Here is a 21,870-nt window from a genome sequence, read left to right as displayed (position 1 = left end):
AACAAAAAAGAAAATGGAGACGCAATGGGTTCAGTATAGCTTCTGTTTGATTTGTTATCATGCTAAGTGTCAATGATAAGTGCTAGATGACTTGTAAGAATTGTGACAAAAGATGGAACATGGCTCCACCATTTTGGACCGGAGACAGAGGCAGACAATGGAGTGGCATCATGCAAATTCACCAAAGAAATAGAAATTCAAAAGTACACCTTTGGCAGGAAACGTTATGGCTACTGTGTTTTTCGATTCAGAAGGACTCTTGCTTATGGACATCATGCCACACGGAACCACCAGTAATTCTGACGGGTATGTTGCAACTCTCAAGAAACTTCAAGTTCGACTGAGTCGTGTTCGACATCGGGAGAAGCAGGATGTTCTGCTATTGGACGACAACGCACAGCCACATGTCAGTCACAAAACCACAGACCAGATCACAAAATTCGGATAGACAACACTGAAACACCCGCCTTACAGTCCTGAACTGGCACCGATTACCATCTCTTTGGTAAACTGAAGGATCCCTTCGCGGAACGAGGTTAGAAGATGACTCCCTTGTGCACGCTGCTAAAGAGTGGCTCAGACGTGTTGGTCCAGACTTTTAACGTGCTGGTCTACAGGCCCTCGTTCCTAGGTTACGTAAGGCAGTTGAAAGGGACGGGGATTATGTGGAAAAGTGACATTTTGTTCCTTAAGGATGCATCTACATTCTGTGAAAATAGCAAAGCTGTAGGATAAAAATATAATTTTTAAACAAACGTTATGCATTACTTTTGGATTTACCCTAGTAATATAGGCTATAGTAAAGTCCTAATAAAAGTGTTCACCCTTTCAGGGCAAAGAAGATCCCTTTTCAATTTCAATTTTTACTTTGATTTCATTCTTATTATGTGTTGATATGTATTTCTATGTTTTCTTGCTATGAATATTAGACGGAATTACTATGTTTGAAGTCTTGTAACAATAAATGAGAATGTCATTTGACTTTAATGAATTTTTCCACAATTCTTTTACCTCTCACGAAATTATCAATGCAATATCACGAAATTACCAAGGTTATCACGAAATAACCAACCTTTCGGCTTAAGTTTTAAAAGTGGTTTTTGGCACATATTCAAGAACGTATCCAATCTTTTATGTCTCCAGATGTGTACAGCAAGTTATCGTCTTTTAGATGAAAAAATCGGAATAAGGATATATTTACACATTTGCATTTTAAATTAGTTTTCATGAAATTATCACGAAATTACCAATGTTTACCCTATATAATTATGTCTCGTGAACAAAATATAGTATGAAATGGAAATGCAAAAAACTGGATATTTATCCTTTGAAAAGGTGGAAAAATTCAAATATCTTCGAGCAATAGTTACAAATATAAATGATACTCGAGAGGTAAATAAACGTAGAAAAAGAAGGAATACAGGGAAGTTGGTAACAGACGCGTTATAGTACGCCGGTTGTGTGTTCAACACACTTTAAATACTCAGACATCGGTCGCACTTCCTTTTCTTGTGTCTGTATTAAGCCAAGACAATTTTTTTGTTGGTTAGTAATGACAATGACTTTAAATTACTGACATTAATGACATTATGTAGATGGGAATTAGGGCATTGTGAAGTGAAATAGTTTCTGTGACCTACATTCCTTTTCTTGAATTTAGTTCTCTATTTCAATCACGTTAAAAGCAAATTATTATTCTCTCTCACAATGTATGTATGTATGTATTTATTTCAGTGGTGGGATATTCGACTCCAGTAATCAGCATCAGACCGCACTGGGAGCAGAATTATTACATTGTAGTTTATTTCGACACCATCACAACACAGACCGACAACAGGCTGGAAGTAGATGCAAGATATTGAAGACAGTGATTATACGGTATATAGTGACACACTTATTAAGGTTTTAGAATTGTGCAATATTACGTGCATATTTTTGTAAATTTTCTATTGCCTATATTATACAGCATGCAATACTGACATTATACTAGGAAATAATATTTGTTTTCAGCAAGGTGTAATAATTAGGTACAAGATCCTATAGAAATAACTTACGCGTACTTGTAGAAACTGACATTCCTTCAAGTGTCCGAGACCTGTGTAATAACAAGTACCTTCGTTTAAATGCTATTTCTCCATTTCCTTAATCAAATAACCTATTGGTGTAGGTTTAATTTATATATTCAGTAAATAGATGGTAACAAAAATGACATGAAAAGACCTCTTTAGCATATTCCTTGGCGCTTAAAAAACCACTTCTCTTTTTCATGAAAAGTTTTGTGAAATTCGGTAACTAAAACATTAGTTATATTGTGTAACACGTAATGGTTAACTTTGGAAATAAATTTTAAACATGGAAAATTATGAAGAAAATATAGAAAACATTTTCGTACTCTTAAAGGAGGGAGAAAAATTAAAAAATGTCTCCCCAGGTGAAGATAGAGTTTTGTTTGTTGGAAATACAGGTGCAGGAAAAAGTACTTTAACACAATTTATCTTTGCTGATAATAATGCACTAAGATCTGTAGAGGTTACCGAAGGAGATTTTATAATAGAGGATGGGAATAAGATATCAAACTCAACTTTCCTATCTCACACATTTGCCCCAGAGCTAGTATTTGACAATGAAACGTATACATACTCTTATGATTGTCCAGGATTTAGTGACACTAGAAGTACATGCCACGACATTGCCTCTACATACTTCATTAAGAAACTTACAAACTCAGGAGGTAGAGTTAAAATAATTCTTACTGTCAACTATTCTTCGGTAAGAATCGGGGTTGACAGACAGGATTTCATGACTCTTATCAAGCATGTAACACAATTCATCAGAAATGTAACAAAATTCAGGGACGGAATTGCACTCGTTGTTACAAAAGTGGATAACACCACTTTAAGAAAAGGAAATGCCTACACATTAGTCCCTGACGATGTCGTTATCAATGGCATCGCAACTTTCTTAATAGAATTCAAACAGCACATTAAAGATACGAATGGTTGTCAAAATGCAATTGCTTTAATAGACACGTTGTTATTGAAAGAGAATGGTAAATATGTAAGGATAGCACTATTTCGAAGGCCAGATGAAGCTGGTCCACTATCCGAAATATCACTTCTCCAAGATGGTAAACTCTCACTAAAAACACTGATACGACATAACATCCATTTCACTGAAGTAGGTCGAGATGATCTTGGATTTACTGTTTCTGAAAGATCGAGGAATATCATTAATGATTTCAAAGAGACTATAATTGAAGAAATATCAAAGAGTATGTGCAACATAGTGGAAGAACTAAAAGCTTACTACCATGACAAGGAAGAGGAAATGAAGGACTTGCGTCAATTTGTAGATGAAATGGATGAGAGCATCAAGTATTTAACAGCAATGTATGCAGAGATATCTGAATTGAAACATCCAAAGGAACTTGTCAGAATTATCTCTGGAACATTTCGTAAGTTACAAGTAACAATCGAAATGGAGGATCTTTATACGATACAAAAGTTTCTAAATTACTGGAGTTTCTTGGAGACTGTTACAGAGCGGGAATTAGCAACTACAGCTACGCAATGGGGGTATTCTATAGTAAGTGTAATGAATGAACTTAAAGATAACAAGATATGGTATGAATTCTTACTTAATTTGCACAAGAAACTGTTGTGGGTAGGTGTTCCAGGGAACATGAATATCCCTGTCACCACACAAGAGTTATCAAGCACCAATGACAATCATTACAACTTGGAAATATTTTTTTCAGCAATGGAAAAATATGACATAGATGGACTCAATATAGTGAGGTCTATGCAAGTGGGCGAATCTAAGGTCAAAGCTTTGAATGAAGTTTTGGATTTGAATCTCAAACTTGAACTGAAAATTGACGACACAGATAGTAACAACTGGGTCGCAAGTGGAGGAGTTGTAAAGGTTAGCAAGCTGAATTTATCGTCTTTACCCCAGACAGTCAAATCTTTTTATATCTTCGCATCTGACACTGTTGTCATAGACGAAGATATCGTGAAAGTTGGCCATGAACTGCAGCTGTGTATTCTGGCACCACGATGGGAGGTGAGCGGTACGAGAAAAATTGTGTTGGATGGCTGTGAAGGGCAGATGCATGTACCCGAGAAAGCTCGAAACGGAAACTCCATGAATACTAGAGGGGGAGATGGATATAATGGTGTACCAGGAGGCAATGCTGGTGATTTTTTCGGAATTGGTGGTGATTTTGTGAATGGAGAAAATCTTACAATCTCGACTCAGGGTGGTAAAGGTGGTAGAGGACAGGCAGGGGGTGATGGGGCAGATGGTGAAGACGGTTCAGATATTGATGTAAATACTGTTCCTTTCACAGCTTCCATTTACAATTTAGAAAGTAAGGGGTTCACACGTACCTATATAAATTATAATTTTCCTTATACCAAATATGTATTTGAAAAAAATGGGAAAAATGGCTCTGACGGTGGAGATGGTGGAAATGGAGGAAGGGGCGGACATGGAGGTATTGAAGGTGAAAATATTGTTTATTCATTAAGTGGAGAATCAAACATCATTCATAATAGTGGCAATGGGCTTGATGGGGAAGATGGGAAATGTGGTAAGGGAGGCGTGGAAGGAAAGAATGGACTAAGTTTGCGTGTTGAATTTTCAGCTGTTCTTGATTTTTCAATTATCGCTATTCCATTTTATGTAGGAAGTATGGATGATAGAGCATCACGAAGGCTGACAATTCAAAATGCCAAGTCAGGAAAAAGCGGTATTGTCAGAGATTGTGCAAGAGCGTCACCCAGGCAAAAAAATTCCATTCTATCAAAAGCGAAGATAATGAATGATTTTAAATCATTTCTCTTCAGCATAATACATAATAAGATAGTAAGAAATTGCACAACGAATTTTATGACGAAAATGAATACCGATGAAAGCGTTCAAAAATCTTATGATGCTCTGAACTTTGCTAAGGAGTTAGAGATTATCGATGCTGTATTTAACACAAGTGATTCTCCTGATGCTATGACCTTCTATGAATGTTTGTTCGAAAGACTGAAGAATTTTTCTGAAGAAACAAACTCAGTCCAGCAAAATAATAACACAAAGATTGTTGAAAATGGAGAAAGAAGTTCCTGGGGATTAGATCCGTTACTGAAAGATATCAGGATCGGTATCAGAAAATTTCTGAATCCACAAAAGTCTTCTTCTGGAGATAGCCAACATGAAAGCTTAAAATCTCACAAGGTTCTCAGTTATCTGTGTTTGACTGTGCTTAGTAAGATCCATGTTTTCAAGAGAAGCTCTGAACACAACTTTGTAGTGAACATAAGTGACTTTCTAGATATAACCCTCAAACATGTTGGTACTTTCCACTTGGTACGCAGAGATGAATTTGTGAACAGACTAAGAACAAATTACAAACAAAAAATAGACAAAACAATAAAGGAAACGATCTCTTATATGGAAAAACAAGTCGTTCCTGAAATCGAGAAAATAAACATTGAGAGTGACATAAATATTGAGGAAATTGTTAAAGAAGTTGTCAATTTACAAAAGCAAGCCATGTCAGAAAAACACAGATTGATTAAAGAGGAAGGCGAATTGCAAGAAGAGTTGCAACTAAAATGTGCTTTTGCAGTGCTCAGGACTGTTGCTAAAGCGCTAAGTTTCTATGCAAAGCTAGCTTCTGCATTATGTACAGTTGTGGAAGTTGTTCAATTTTTTGTATTTAAGAATGATACTGATAGCATGGATGTTATGATGCTTCCTCAAGATGTGAAATCTCTGTTGCAGAGTGCTCAAGTCACCGTAACCAAATACAAATATCAGAGATTTAAAGCGTTGAAACAGCAATTGGATGCATTGTCCAAATACGTATCTACAAGTTCAAACGAGTTAAATGATCTAAAGACACCAATTGCAGAACTGAAGAAAAGACTAAATGTAGTAAATGCAGCAAATAAATTTGATCCAGATCACATAACAAACATAGAACAAGATTTGAAGGGAACATTACAAAACAAAATAAAAACGGTTAATAAAAATGCTGGTAATGCTATTGAAGTGCTAGAAAATGCACTGAAGGCACTGACAGTAGCTGAAGTGTGTGTTGATGTGTATCAAAGATGCAACAATGACCAAAGTAAGATCAATTGCATTTCAAATTCTATTAAGCAGATTCAAAATAAAATTGATCAATTGAAGAATTATGAAAACCAGATCCATAAGTTTATGTCACCCATGATACAAGATGTTCAAAGTTATATTTACGATGTGCAGAACTCATTGCCCGCAATGTCAAAAATGTATCTCGTGATAAGGACACGAGAAGTACAGACAACTTTGAAGGTCATGAAACTCAAAATGTGTTACTTTGCTAACGGGTTCAAAACACAGGAGAAATTTGCATGTTGTTTTGACAAGATAGATGATACAATCAGCACTCTGACAGGCATGTACGATCAGATTGAAAGTTACTCTGAACACAAACAATTCGCCGATTACATTGCTGATATTAATTCCGAACGACTTTCCAGTTCAGAAATAGAAAGTGAAGAATTACGAGATGTTCTTTCGAAGGTGGATAAATTGATCACATTCAACATCTTGTTGTCTGAATATGAAAGATTTGTTGCAGCATTTAAGCAGTGGGTATTTCCATTTGCTGAGTATTACCTGCGTGACTTCAATTTACCAACAACCCTTGCACCAAGTGACGATCTTGACAATCAGGCAGGCAATATTAAAAATCAACTAGAGTTCTTGAAGAGGAAACTGAAGGAATATAATTCATCATCCGTTAGTGGCACTGATGACAGATTTCATAAAGAAGAATTCAACAGTGACAAAGAAGTTATTGAACCGTTTCTTGTTTGGAAAAATGAGAAATACAAGGCGTCAATATCAAAACTACTATCTGGTGAAGCTATAACTCTGAAAGCAGATATTCTAAATGGAGTGAAGAAAAGTTCACTTAAATTTAGGTCTATAGAAATATATCTGAAATGTCCAACTGTAAAATCGCAAGAGGAGTTGAACTCAATCTTAAAACACTTCAGAGTGATTTTGAAGCATCATGGAAACTCTTACTATCAGTGTGGGGGGAAGTTCTATGTCATTAGAAGTGAAAGTCAGACAGTGGAATACAGTTTTGCAAGAAAACAGAATGGAGAACCTGTAAGTCAGATTTCTGTGTATAAGAAGATAAAGAATGGCGATTTCATGTTGAGTCCATATGCCATGTGGACAATTCAACTTGTTCGAGACAAAGGTGAAGGTTTTAAGGAATTGCAAAAGTTCAAGGACAGTGTGGACCTTGAGCTAATTGGGAAGGGCCGATTTGTGAAAGCTAACTTTAAAATTTCTCAAATGAAATTAGAACGTTATTATGAAACTGATGACTCCATAACTGAAAGTGAAATGCTTGGATTTTCTCATTGTGATTACTGAGTGGATCTAGTGAGATTCTTATGGAATCTTCCTGATATTATGAAATCAAAATCATTGTGGTAAACCATACAATTTTTTGGTTGTATTCTCTATTAATATGGAAACAAAATATCAGCTTCAGGTTATATGATATTTATGTCTGCTAATCAATCATGACTACTAGTACTGTTTCGGCTTTTGTTTGTACGGAATGTCGACTGTATGATCCAATCACATTAGGCGTAATTTTTAAGAATAAATTAATTTTGACCAGTCATTTTTTCTGAAGTCTTCAAAGAAGGATATAAAAATTTAATGAACTTTCTAATCAACGCCAGCATATTAGCATTTAAAGTTGATTATAGTTAGATATGCGTTGGATATAACTTACACGTGTGACATTCATTATATATTGTATTTTCAAAAAGCTTGCGTTTTTTATAGAAAACTGACAAGCAAACGTTCTGATGGGGGCAGATAAAAAAGTTAATTTTTTTTTCTTTCACCATGTTAATAATATCAAAAGAAGGGCTTATATACATTTTAGCCACTCGGCCGCAATTACGAGGCCCCCCGAAAAGTGATTTTCCCTGCGGCTGTTGATACAAAAAAGCACAATTGCATGAAATATTTATTTAAACAGATACAGCAATTGTTGCGCTATTTGTCAACATATCCCCTACTGGAATTGAGACATTTGTCATACCATGGGATCAATTTTTGTGTCGCAGAAGTCAGCCGCCTGGGATCGGAACCAGCGTTTGACTGCGATTGCACCTCTCTCTCTGTCGATCCTATGATATGAGAAATGTCTCAATTCCGATGGAAAATATGTTGAAGAATAGCTCAACAATTGCTGCCCAATGAAATTGTGTTTTATTTTCTGTTAACGGCTCTGATGAACTTATTTTTTACGGCCCTCATAATTGCGGTCGAGTGGCCAAAATTTGTATAAGCACTTCTTCTGACATTATTAACATGGTGGAAGAAAAAAAATTAACTTTCTTATCTGCCCCCATCTGAACGTTTGCTTGTGAGCTCAAAGACACTTTGTAACGTATCACCTTGTGTAAATAGAGATATACAGAGAGAGGGCGCGGAAATTTACTGCGCTATGCAGGGGACGTGGGCGGATGTTGAGTTTAATTACGGAAGCTTAAAGTGGGGATGGAGTGCGCGGACAGCGGGAAGCGTACGAAGTGTTTAGTTCACAAGTGGAATGTTTGTTGAGCGCACGTTATTACGTAGTGTTGCATTACTACACTTGTTATTGAACATTATTTGTGTCATTTGTGGTCGCTATCAGTATGGTGACGTATAGTATTGCACAACGGATATTTCTAGACGAGACATTTCTCCTAAAGAAAAAATCGTATCATAGTCCCGTTCGCAAGTTTCTACGTCAGTTCCGTGACGCTGCAATGCCTTCGAGACAACACATAACCAAGTTATTCAGGAAAAGGCGAGAAACAGGGTTTGTTTTAAACAAAAAGAGAGAACCACAGAAGAGGGTATTATCAGAGGAGAAGTTTACAGATGTTCAAGCAGAATTTAAACCAGCCCGAGAAAATCTTCACGCCGATTGGCGCAGGACTGTGGTATTTCACAAAGATCGGCATTTTGGGGACTGAAAATGCTACACTTTCAATCTTACAAGTGTGAGTGGTTCATTAGTGGAACACAACGGGATCCAGTTGCCCGCGTAAATATCTGTCGGTGGATCTACAATCCGTCGTCGATCCTTCTCTTTTAATTATGACGGAAGGAGCTTATTTCCGTTTAAGTGGGTATGTGAATTCTCAGAATTAGAAGTATTGCGACAATGACAATATTCATGCAGTTTTTAATACGATGCAACGTTTATATCGAGAACGCTGGACATTATTTTCAACGGCTGCTTTGATGGCAGGTAAAATCTGGATCAGTTTTCAACCTCATTCATTACGTAACTCTTAGCTAATAATTTAGTTCTACCGTAATGAAACTGAACGCCCACACGCGCTGCTACAGCTTACCGGTGAGTCGAGCAATGGATTGCGGCCAATCAGTTCCCTGACGTCCCCTGCATAGTGCGGTAACTTTTCGCTGCCTCTCTCTGTATAATAGATAATAGACTTCACATCATTTGATTTATTAAGACATACTACTGTTTTAATATTGTTTTGAGGGAGTTATATTCATTATTTGAATTTTTGAAAAGTAAGCAGGAAAAAATGGCTATTTCCTTTTAGTTTTAAGGAAGATCATAATAAGAAAATAGTCAGAGAAAATATTTATGATAGATTAGGCTAAAAGAGAGTCAAAGTTCTATATGAAGAAGATGATGATAATGACTGTGATGACATTACTCTTAATTCACATTGACGATGATGAGTTATAATGACAATAATATTTTGAAATTATGTCTAATTTGGGTAATAACGGTCCGTTATTAATGATTGGTTACATATCATAAAATGACAGATTTTTATTTGTTAGACTTTTCATGATTAGTTGAGTGCTCGTCTGTCCCTAGCATCCCTGGATTAGATTCTCTTTGGCCTCTTTGGCTGCAATGAATGTAGAAATAATTTATATTTCTGTATAAGTCAGTATTTGTATTTAATATATGGAGCATTATTTTACTCCTGTCCTCCTCCTGACATAAATTAGAGGAGTTTAAAGAAGAAAACCGAAATAATAATAATAATAATAATAATAATAATAATAATAATAATAATAATAATAATAATAACAATACAACTGTTTGGATAGGCAAGGGAATCTTGGGATTAAGGTAAGTTACGGAATTTGCTGGAGATGTAAATTTATTTATTTTTTTTTTGAAAATGCTTTGTTGTCGTGACTTGAACGGATCTGGTTTACTAGTCATTTTTATGTACGATTGTATTGTTGGTGCCTAACATGACTAATTGTGAGATGTTGGAAAATTCTAATAGGACATTTCTTATGCTTGTGTTTGATAGAATACATTATAGCCTTGATTTTCTGAAAATAAGATAAACATTTTTATGAATTTACATAAAGGTATAATTTAATTTTTTAATTTTTATGCACATCTGAAACTATGTCATGATCTGAAATGATATCTTATTCCCATGAAATTGTACTGTTTAGAGAAGAAACATTCTTGCAATTCATTGTGTTTAATAAAATAATATTTCATACTTAGTTGCAATGTCGTTATTTTAGAACTGTATGAAGCTTTACTTCAAATTTAAATTAAAATTACTACATTTTGTAATGGAATTACGTTTCTTGAAATATTTACACAGGACATATAATATATTTTATTCTCGACCATGCCGAAATGTAGTAATTATACACCTGGTAATGCATGTCATTAAAGTACACCTATTCATTAAAGTTCAGGTTTTCGATTGTTCTCGGATATGCAATCGAAAGACGAGGGAAACGTCACGGAGCCTGGAAATCCAATACTGTTGCAGAAGGTTATGTTCTGTTACTATAACAATTAGCTTAATTGTAAATAATATTCAAATAAATTCAATTTGTCATCTCGTTTTTCAATTCTAAATCAATTTCCAGGTTATATCAAAATTAGTTCATGTTATTCTCTACATTACATTAAGGTCAATGACATTATTGTTCCTCGGAAAAAATCAATACTTTTGCGTCTGCGCACATCTCACAATTCACGAGCTATGCACAAGGTCACTTCCGATCTTCAGTCGGATACAAATAAAATGAAAACTTCTGAATAATTTCAAGTTAGAAATATGGTCGAGCATAAAAAGTCGTATGAAACTTGCCTATAATGGTAATTAAGACGCTCGTATGAAAATTATGAAACGAGCGCACTCGAGTCTTAATTACTATCATTATAGGCTCGTTGCATAATGTACTGTTCTTGCAGTTATCTTATGTGAAATTAAATTTCATAAATACATTAAATTATGTTTCACAAAATTATACATTGTACAGTAATTTGCATTTACAACTGGAGTTGTATCTACAATGTTATCTTATATATGAAGACATGTGTGCAAAGACGGCCTCACACTTTTTTAAAGAGGAAAAATTGAGGTTTAAAAATGCTGTAAGACCAGAGCAATAACACAAGAATACTGATGGGGTATATTGAATCTCCACGATGAATCCTGATGTTAGATCACTCATAAATAATTAATTAGTGTCCCTTGCAGCAAAGAGATTGTAGCACTAATCTGGAAATTTTCATTTTCAGTAACAGACCGTTTTACGCACGTCTTCATATGTATGAAATTAGTGCCTGAAATGGTACTTCATAGTCTATTAATTATGTAATTAAATTGTGTAAAGTGATATATCTTACAATATTAAAATGCACTGTAGGAAATTATAGTTCATACCTACATTATATTGTATTAGGTGAAATGATGTTTTACACGTGGATGTATATGAATTTATATTTTATACGTGAATAAATTGATGTTATTTGAAATTGCATTTTAAACTGTGTTCCATTAGTAATAATCAGAATTAGGAAGTTGGTACCAAAACTGTTAAGTTTCGTGAGCTTGGACTATATCTCTTCCGAATGAAAAGTAGTAGCGCATCTCTCAATGTCAGTGAACCAGAACGACAAACATGTATAGCCGGGTGGTAACCAAACATGTGTTTCAGTTTTCCAGAGTCTTAGAACAAGAAAATAATAAACGAATAATATGAAAAAAAATAGTAATTTGTAATTATAAACTTCGTAACTCCCGAACTAAAATAATTTACCCATACATATAAAAATAACATACAAAGTATGCAATTATGATTCTAGCCTCTTTATAACAATTAACATTTTCATTTTACCAAAAGTCTGCTCCTTTTATGTTCAGAAAAAGAACAAACAATATTTGTACTCTGAAAATATTCGTTCTACGTCACAAGACGTTACCGGAGCAAATCTGAAATATAACACAGTATTTCTTACTATCATCAGATGAACAACTACTTTGTGAATATTATAGTGTATCTCGTATGTGTCACATAATGCAAAACCCATAATTGTTTTCAAGAAAATTATTCTTTTCTATTGTAATGACAGCTAGGAAGTTCGTATCGTAATTCCGATGTTGAACTTGGACTGTAACGCAACCGAATGCATAGCAGCACGAGACGTCAACATTTAACGAAGAATAATCCGGAAAAAAAAATAAACGTGTTACACATTCCTGTTTGCATGACTATTTAATAACAGATGAGTTACTTTTTTTGGAATCATGCATAATATTATCTTTACGAAAATAATACAATAAAAACAGAATAGCTAACTTTGTTCAAAACATAAAATGTCATGCACTTTCATAAAAATATACTCAGTTAACCGCTATTTTGTACTTTTAAACATTTTTCTCTGTGAGATCGTTTTACATATGCTCTGAAGTAGTGTTAAATGATATAAAGCTATAATTAAATGGAACTATGTTTTCTGAAATGATCTGAGTGTAAATATCTGAAATTATGTTACGTGGAACGTTCTATTCCAGTTCTGCACAACGCTATGTTGCAAGTGGCTTCACTACTTTGCCTAGCCCAGACATCAATATGTGGGCTGTGAGACATGTGGTACTATCCTGCAGCGGTGTATTGTCACAACATAACGTCTTATTTTTTATTTCATTACTTCACAGCGAAGGAAATAGATTAAATAGGAAAAGATAACACAACCCTGGAGCGGGCAAGTTTTCTTTCTACACACGACCAGGTGCGCGGCACACTTTATGCACTTCTAGGATTAGCTGTGTTTGCACGGTTGAAACCAATGTTCCCAAAACTGCAACCTCGAGTTTAGTTAGCCATTAATAAAATATATAATACAGTATTACGTTCAATAACACATGCACTCTAATTACAATATTAGATTATAGATTAAATTAAGCTACCAGTTACATATCTACTTCTTCGAAACCGAACAAGTCATTTGTCTGCTTGATCTCCCAGATCTATTCTACTGGGTGTTCATTTCAAAGTGTGTCATGACGTCACTGTTGATGAGTCAGTGATTTGAAGCGAGTTTCAGCTTTTGTGTCAGAGAAGTTGCCTATTAATCAAGGCGTTCAATCTGAACTTGAGAACGTGTACGGTATAACTTGAACGACGTAGCAACAGATGACGGTCTGTGTGCTACCATAACCTCTTTCGAACTGTGTTTTGCGCGGGCAAGTCATACGCAGGGTATTTGTTATCATCGGTTGCGTACGGAAACATTCCACAACGCAAATCAAATGCTCCGTGTCCATGTTGACCGTCGAAATTAATGTCAAAAAATACGTAAGTAATCGTCTTAACTCTCTCCGCATATCCCGACAGTAAGAAAAAAACTCACCTCAGTACATGTTTAGAAACGGTTCACATTCCTGCCACTACTGGCGTTACCGTACGTATCGGCAAGTACTCTTCTGAATGAACGCCGTACTTGCTAGGCAACTTTTCTGGCACATAAGTAATACACCTCTGCGGAAGTGTAGGAAGATTGAATTCTCTAGGCTCATCGACTAGCCACATGACGGCATACAGCGAGCCAGGACACACTTTGAACTGAACACTCAGTATATGTATCACATGTGTGGGTTGTTTGCAAATGTATTTTGGGAGGAAAAGGATGACCGTAATAGGAAGTGACGCAGTTTTAGTATTTTCCCCCCCAGAAATTGTGGTTTTATAGGAGAAAATTCCAATTATTTCATGATAACAATTCTCTTCTTGATGCCGGCTATATCCATATATGTACATATACGGATTTAAAATTTGGAATGAGTCTTGTTGGAAGTCCACCTATATGTAGGCAACAATTTCGCACGACTGCCCACAAGTGGCATATATACAGGGGATCTTGTTTACAGCGCATGTTCAGTGTGTTGTAAACGAAACTTATACAATAAGGAAGCTCCAAATTTTACTTCTGTTCCTGTACATCTGTAATAGGATATCTTCTCACACAGAATTTAAAAACTTAATAGGAGTAGACGACTCATGTTTAACTTTTCCGCCTGCTTCCTCTGTTGTGAATATGGATACAGTATGGACAGCCTTCTTGAAGTTCGAAATTTGTTAATGAAAGCTTGGAACGAGTTACCAGTGAGTCACACGGATATTATTTACCATTGTATGGATAGCTGTTGTCATTTAATCAACGATCTGAAGACAGGTTGGAAACTCTTAAGTGACACCAATAAGGCGTCACTCATGAGGAAACTAAATCAATAGATAATGGCGTAATGTAGACAGTTCTTTTCCGCTCCTTTTCATACATCGCTGATTAGTAAATTATTTCACTAATGAGACATAAGATGTGTAACAATTGAGGACCTAATTTTCTAAATGTGCTAAGTGCCAGAAACAACTTTCTGAGATATTGATGAAAAACACGCTGCGAAATGCATGTTGAGATACCTACAACACCGTCTTTTGGCGCATGGATGAGTCACTTACAATTGAGCTACGACAAAGACAATTTACTATGATATTCTCGTATGGATATTTCGGAACTTAGCTCATTTAGAATGTTAGGTCTTCATTTGTTCATCTGATACATATCAAGTAATATGTACTGACTAATAGAAGATCCAGTCTACATATCAGCCAAAACATAAATGAGAGGTAGGGTTGTCAGATGTCTCGATATGCGGGACATTCCCGGTTTTCAAGAAATTTTCCCATGTCCCGCTCATACACGCCTTGGGACGATGAATGTACCGCTTTAAAAGATAACCATTTCTAAGCGGAATTAAAATTCGCGGACAAAGGGGGACAAAAGCACCATGCACCGTGTTCAGACTTGAGGGGTAGCCTATGCAGATTTAAGAGAATACTTTCCTACCATTTTAAATTTGTGTTTGATGTTTTTATGTTAATCTAAATGTTACTTTACGAAAATGTATTTTTATAGGGCCTATTAAATTGTCACATTAAATGACAAAATATTGTAAACTGTAACAAAGATGTAAATATAAATATTCATTAATATGAGAGAAATATGTTGAGAAAATAAATATTGAATTATCCTATACCTACATAGGCTGCACTGTATTAATACAGTATTATTAAATAGCTTCCGTATCAACTGCAGTAAAAGTCCCACTGATATTTTTTTAAATCTCGCAACCCTAATCAGAGGTGAGTATGGATATCATTGAATTGCATTGCACTGCACGGTCACTACCAATGTACACTATTTTCAGTACTCCATTACTCTACGTACATTTTTTTTCCGTTAGCTATTTTAGATGAATCACACATACCCTACTGGAATAAAACTTTCATCCTCCAGCTCTTCAACTTATAGGCTCCGTATTCCAGCTACCTAAAAACTGAAGTTAAGGACACACTGGGTATACAGTACCCCGAAGACAGGTAACGCAACGGATAAGGATATAAACAAACACGTTGCTGCCGAATGTTATGCACGAGGCCGCTCGAAGACCTGCCGAATGTTAACCATGAGAGCGCGGCGATAATACAGTAAACTGCCGACATTATGAAGCTATATTAGTAAACACATGCTTGTACCGCGATTTTAATTTTCGTCGTGATCTTTGCAGTGAATAATAACGTGCATTCGTAAGTTACGGAACTTGAACATATGCGGATGTCACTTGAAATGATTTTATATTACAAGAAATTCTTTCAATAACTGACGTTCAAAGATACCTGACCTATGATTTTGTGATCGTGTAAGCGAATTTTCCAACCACGGGATAAGTCAGAACCAAAGATAGAAAAAAATTGACAAACTTTGAAAGAGTTCCGCTAGTTCTCAACAGGTGGCACCATTATTGGGGCCATTAAAAAGATGCCAAGGAAAATTATTATTATGTAGATTAAGTATAAAGTATTCTCATAATTGACAATATCAGCAGTTTCTAACTGTTTTAAAATGAGTAAAGTGGTATGAAAAATTGAATTCTATAATGCGCATTTATTTATATACGACTAATATCATCGTCATCTATTCATAGAAGTAATGACTAAAGAAGCTACACTTACATCAACAAATCATCGATTAGTGGGGTCAGATATCTTTCAATGTCGTGTATACGAAGTTATTGGTGCATGATGTAGTATATATTTCTATTATTTGGTACTTTTTCGTATTTCATTAGGATATTGCATATGTCGCTTATCACTCAAAACTCACTAATTTTCTATGTAGGCTACTTTTCTAGAAATCCCCAAAAATGTAGATTGTTTAATTTATTATACATCTTGATTACACAGTTTATTAATTTTTAGTAGGTTATTTTACGACGGTTTATCAACATCTTAGGTTATTTAGCGTCTGAATGAGATGAAGGTGACAGTGCCGGTGAAATGAGTCCGGGGTCCAACACCGAAAGTTACCCAGCATTTGCTCATATTAGGTTGAGGGAAAACCCCGGAAAAAACCTCAACCAGGTAATTTGCCCCGGCCGGGAATCGAACCCAGGCCACCTGGTTTCGCGGCTAGACGCGCTAACCGTTATTGCACAGGTGTGGACCAATTTATTAATTAACATCATGGTAGGCTGCACAAATCCATGCTAAACGTCGAGTTAATATCTTTATAATATTCAGATTGTAATAGTGCTGGTTCTTTTAGATTACGTTCAACACACTTTCTGTGCTTCTTGGTATTGCAGTGTCTTTCAGTGCACTGTTTTTTATCACTTTTACGTTTATTTTACACAATTTATATGTCATGTTGTCTATATTGACAGTGAAAATATTAGTTTAAACATCCTCAACTGTGCCCGCAATATTACACCCTTTAGCGTCTTACCTAAGGCATTTTACCTCTGCAATGAACCTTCAATCAGCCACAAAGATGTAGTTCTCTAAATAATACGACTAGTAAGAGCAGTAATCGATAAGACTACTCACTATGACTGCGTCCCGGTTTTTACTTCCTAGAATCTAGAGGAAGAGGATAGAGCATTCTTAACTATTTTGTATACAAACGTACTTGTACATGCGCTGTGACGTCACATAGCCTATACTTCGAATCGGGCAACTTCAGTTTATAGGTAGCTGGATTACGGAGCCTAGTTATAAACTTTTTGGAATAAGAGAATGTTTACTTTTTCTTTAAAAGAAAATACGTACATAGTATTAGTATTAGTATTAGTATTTATTTATTTAACCTGGTAGAGATAAGGCCGTCAGGCCTTCTCTGCCCCTCTACCAGGAGATTCCAACTACAATATCAACAATAAAATTACAATTAGTATTAGATTTACAATTACAATTACAAATAACATTACAATTAGTATTAAATTTACAATTAGAATAAAATCAAAGTACGAAAAGATTACCTGAATAATTAAAGCTAGATAATTTATCATAGAGAAACAACGAATATTTTATATTTACTGAATTACAAATTAAATCTAGAATAACAAAATTTTATAGTGATGAAATTACTGAATATTGAAATATTTTGTGATAGATTAAAGAAACTATTTACAAGAAATCAATTACTGACCAAGTGCCTAGTAAGTTTTCGTTTGAATTCAATTTTATTTCGACAGTCCCTGATGCTAGCAGGTAGCGAATTCCAGAGTCTTGGCAGGGCTATTGTGAAAGAAGATGAGTATGAGGAGGTGCGATGGGATGGTATTGTTAGTATTGTTTCATGACGAGAGCGTGTGGTCAGATTATGGTGGGGATACGATGATACATATTGAGGTGTCATTGGAAAGTAGGGCAGGGCCAGCATTTCTGGCGCGTGTCCTTAAGTAGAAAGCCAGTAGTAAGCATTTGTGGTCAGTGCATCTGAGAATGGTATCACCCAAATATACGTCACGTCAGCAATCTGCCAATCACAGTTGTCAATCTTATTGCCTACTGACTGCGGCAAAGGCAAGATACTCGCACTTTCCGTTTCTGGGGAGTGTCCTTGAGTACAGTACCCAGTCAGTGGTGTCTGTTGCTACGAGGGGGATCCAGGAAATAACGACCGTTCGCGCATACCCGCTGCGCAGCTGAATCCCCTTCCTTGTTTCAAGGTCAACTGGCTTCCTTAACATGTGTTCTCATAATGTTGTGAGTACTGGTTGCAACAAGTCGCCATTGTGCATTTTGTGTTACTTCAAAATGAACGACGTGATTGATAATCCCGCCGACTGTGAGGTGAGGAGTGTGATTCGATTTTTGAATACCCGACATTTGAAACCTGCAGAAATTTACCGGCAATTGAAAGAAGTGTACGGTGATACTGTAATAAATGAAAGAAATGTGAGAAAATGGTGCGAAATGTTCAACAATGGGCGAACAAATGTCCACGATGAAACTCGACCCGAACGCCCATCACTCATCACAGAAGACCTGAAGACTAAAGTGAACGACAGAATCTTGCAAGACAGGCGCACATCACTCGACGAATTGCATATTGCCTTTCCTGACATTTCCCGTTCTTTGCTTGGTGAAATTGTGTCGCAACATCTTGGCTACCACAAAATCTGTGCCCGCCCGCACACTGCTGCTTCAACTCGAGAATTGCTGGATCAATTCGGTTGGGAAATCTTTGATCATCCGCCCTATAGTCCAGATCTTGCTCCTAGCGATTTTCATCTTTTCACTAAGCTGAAAGAATTTCTGGGTGGTACGCGTTTTGGAAGTGATGAAGAGTTGAAGAAGACAGTGAACACTTGGCTTAATGAACTGGCGGCATAGGAGTATAACACGGGAATTCTAAAGCTAGTGAACAGATACGACAAATGTTTAAATGTAGATGGTGATTATGTAGAGAAGTAAAGGAAGCTTCAGTTATGTAACAGACTTTGTTTTTTTCAAATAAATATATTTTTTTAATTATTACAACAAAACGGTCGTTATTTCCTGGATCCCCCTCGTAGTTTAGTTGAGAGTGGTACCATCTCCTACAAGTCACGTTAGCAATCCGCCAGCCACAGTTGTCAACTTTCTCGCCCACAGAATGTGGCAAAGATAAGATATTCTCTCCCAACGTTCCCATTACTTATTTCACACGCCAGAAACGATGGTTTTGGTTATACATCCGTTGCATTTAATGAAGACAATTATCAATTGGCTTTAAGTAAAAGTGAAAACTGTAAATTTCGTTCAGAATTATGATTTAAAAAATTCAACAGGGTGTAACGACATGTTTTATTAGCTTATTTAGATGTTTTCTTATGTCGCAATTGTGCTGCAAATTAGTAATATGCGTTTGTTATGCTATTACAAAATTACTTTTGAATGTTACCAAGTTAAGACTAGCCTATATGACTAAAAATTAACGATTCATGTGGTATAAAAACTAAAGTTTAAAGATACCGGCACTGTCGAAAAATTAGAAGTTACTGAAGGCCAGGAAGCAGTGTAGCTGTTGATTTTGTTCAAGCGTTTGAATTAAAGTGAGTGAAATTGGCAGGGAAACCTCGGTCCGGGTAGTCATCTTACGATAATGGAAATGACAGTTGTATTCAAATCCCACTATTAAGTACCCTTGAACTGTCGTTAAAATTCGCCTATCGAAATCAACTATTTTCCATCCATTGAGAGAGTTTCGATTTAAAAATAACTGATTTTGACAAAATAAGTTTTAGGGCTAGTGCAGGCTTCGAGCCCTTTGGGCCAAAGCTCGGAACTTGGGGACTTGTGTCTTTGAACGTGGCTAAGCGACCGGACTTCAATGTCAACAAATTCCCGCTTCCAGCACAGAGGTACTGTCAGATCTGCTATAAAAGTGGTTCCTGGCTGGAACAACATAATGATAATATTATGATAGGTTGAAACACGCAATTTTATAGCATATATATATATATATAAATAAACATGCAAAATACATCAAATTTACAGTTCTGCTCTGTACATTTTATTACAGTGTATGAGTACATGCATTCGAAGATTTTCGAACCCGTAAATTCTTCGTCTGTTAGTTAAACATGATTTGAAACGAAGGAAACTTATTTCTACGTCACATGAAGTGACGGGAGCAAACTTTAATTTTTTTATTTTATTTATTTTAACTAGCTACCTAGTGAATACAAATTGCATTTATGAAATAAAAATGTTTCTAGCCACTACCGTAAGAGTCAGGCTCGTGTACGGTGTGGTCTTAGTAAATAATATAACATAAAATTTACAAGGACAGTTTACTAAATACAGTAAGTAACTTAATTCAAACCAATAAATAAAACATAAGAGCAAGAATAAAGGAGAAAGAGAAAACGAGAGAAAAATACACATTTAATATAAATTGACAATCCGACAGAAGCCAGTGATATTCAATAAAAACATGAATATAGTCGATAGAAATAAAAGGTAAAAAAAGTACATTTGTTACTATTATATATCATTGATAATTTTACAAATTTCTTTTTTAAAAGTTTCAATTTTAAAAAATTTCAAATTTGGAAAATGGTTTGAAATTTTATTATAAAGTCTTGGGCCTAAATAAAATACTGAATATTTTCACTGTCACTCTTTCCTGTTCGATTTTCAGCAGATCTCGTATCTGAGAAAGATAAGTATATCCTAAATTTTTCTCGCAAATAGTTTTCAATTAGTGTATCACTACTAGGGAAGGTCCCTCTACGACTTGATGCGTAATTATGGACAAATTTTCCATCAATTTAAAGGACTGCAATGTCTTTCAATGAATGCCTGTTTCCAGCTCTAGTTTATGTGTGGCACAACTTACAAAATATAAACTCTGCATTAGAAGAAAATAATGTATCTCCTCAGAATTCCTCCACGAAATTCTGTACCTAAAATTTAAGAAATGTATTTTCAAACTTCCATAACACCCATTCGAATAACACGTATTTTCTCATTCCTCAGACAGACCATTTACCTGTAATTCTCTTAATGTCATTGGCTTCGACATGACACAGTTTCTTCGTTCGTCTTCTTGCCATTCGATGTGACCACTTTCTCAGTACATACGACTGTCCCTGAGCACTTGCAGCTTGAGCTTTGTGTTCGCTGTACCTGTAACCTTACTCAAGCGCACGACACACAAGTCCCCAAGTTCCGAGCTTTGCTTTGGGTTTATCAGGCTATTCGTGTGCAGATGGAACCTTGCTCTATCAGGGGCTGAGACAGGACGGGACGGAAGGCTTGGAGCTCCGGGCCCTTGGCGCTCATCAGGCTACTCGCCTGTGAAAACGGGACCTGGCTCTAACAAGGGCTGAGGCAGGATGGCCTACCTGTCAGAATGTCACCCAGGCCATCTGTCGGTCAATCATTGAATATATATAAGCCACACAATGTGCCAGAGCGAGCATAACCCGTACTGAGTTCAGCTCTCGCAGAGCCAGCCCAAGGAACTTTGTACATGTAATAAATAATATACATAGGCTGATTCAGGAAGAAAGAGCCATACGTTGAGCGGTGATAACATGGGCGATTATAAAGAAAATACAGGGACAACATTTTATCTTTACTAACATTTCTAATATTAACGTGGCTATACCTTTGGATCAACGATTAAGAACCGGAAACACCATTTGCTACCCCACT

At 36.0% G+C, this 21,870-nt stretch overlaps 1 protein-coding gene across 8 annotated transcripts in view; it reads left to right on the top strand.

Annotated features, from left to right (window-relative positions):
- The window catches only part of LOC138694236 (uncharacterized), a 120,602-nt gene that overhangs the window by 56,359 nt on the left and 42,373 nt on the right, over positions 1–21,870 (top strand). For 6 of the 8 annotated variants that reach the window (XM_069817797.1, XM_069817798.1, XM_069817790.1 and 3 more), the window contains one exon: positions 1,735–11,862. The exons of the other annotated variants lie outside the window; for them this stretch is intronic. In XM_069817797.1, the coding sequence (XP_069673898.1) occupies positions 2,353–7,434 (5,082 nt within the window). In that variant the 5' untranslated portion in view covers positions 1,735–2,352 and the 3' untranslated portion in view covers positions 7,435–11,862. Of the gene's footprint in view, positions 1–1,734; positions 11,863–21,870 lie in introns of those variants that run through there. 8 annotated transcript variants of the gene reach the window in all.

Source organism: Periplaneta americana, chromosome 2 (assembly GCF_040183065.1).
Source record: "Periplaneta americana isolate PAMFEO1 chromosome 2, P.americana_PAMFEO1_priV1, whole genome shotgun sequence".
NCBI lineage: Eukaryota > Metazoa > Arthropoda > Insecta > Blattodea > Blattidae > Periplaneta > Periplaneta americana.
This window is presented reverse-complemented; position numbering and strand designations above follow the sequence as displayed.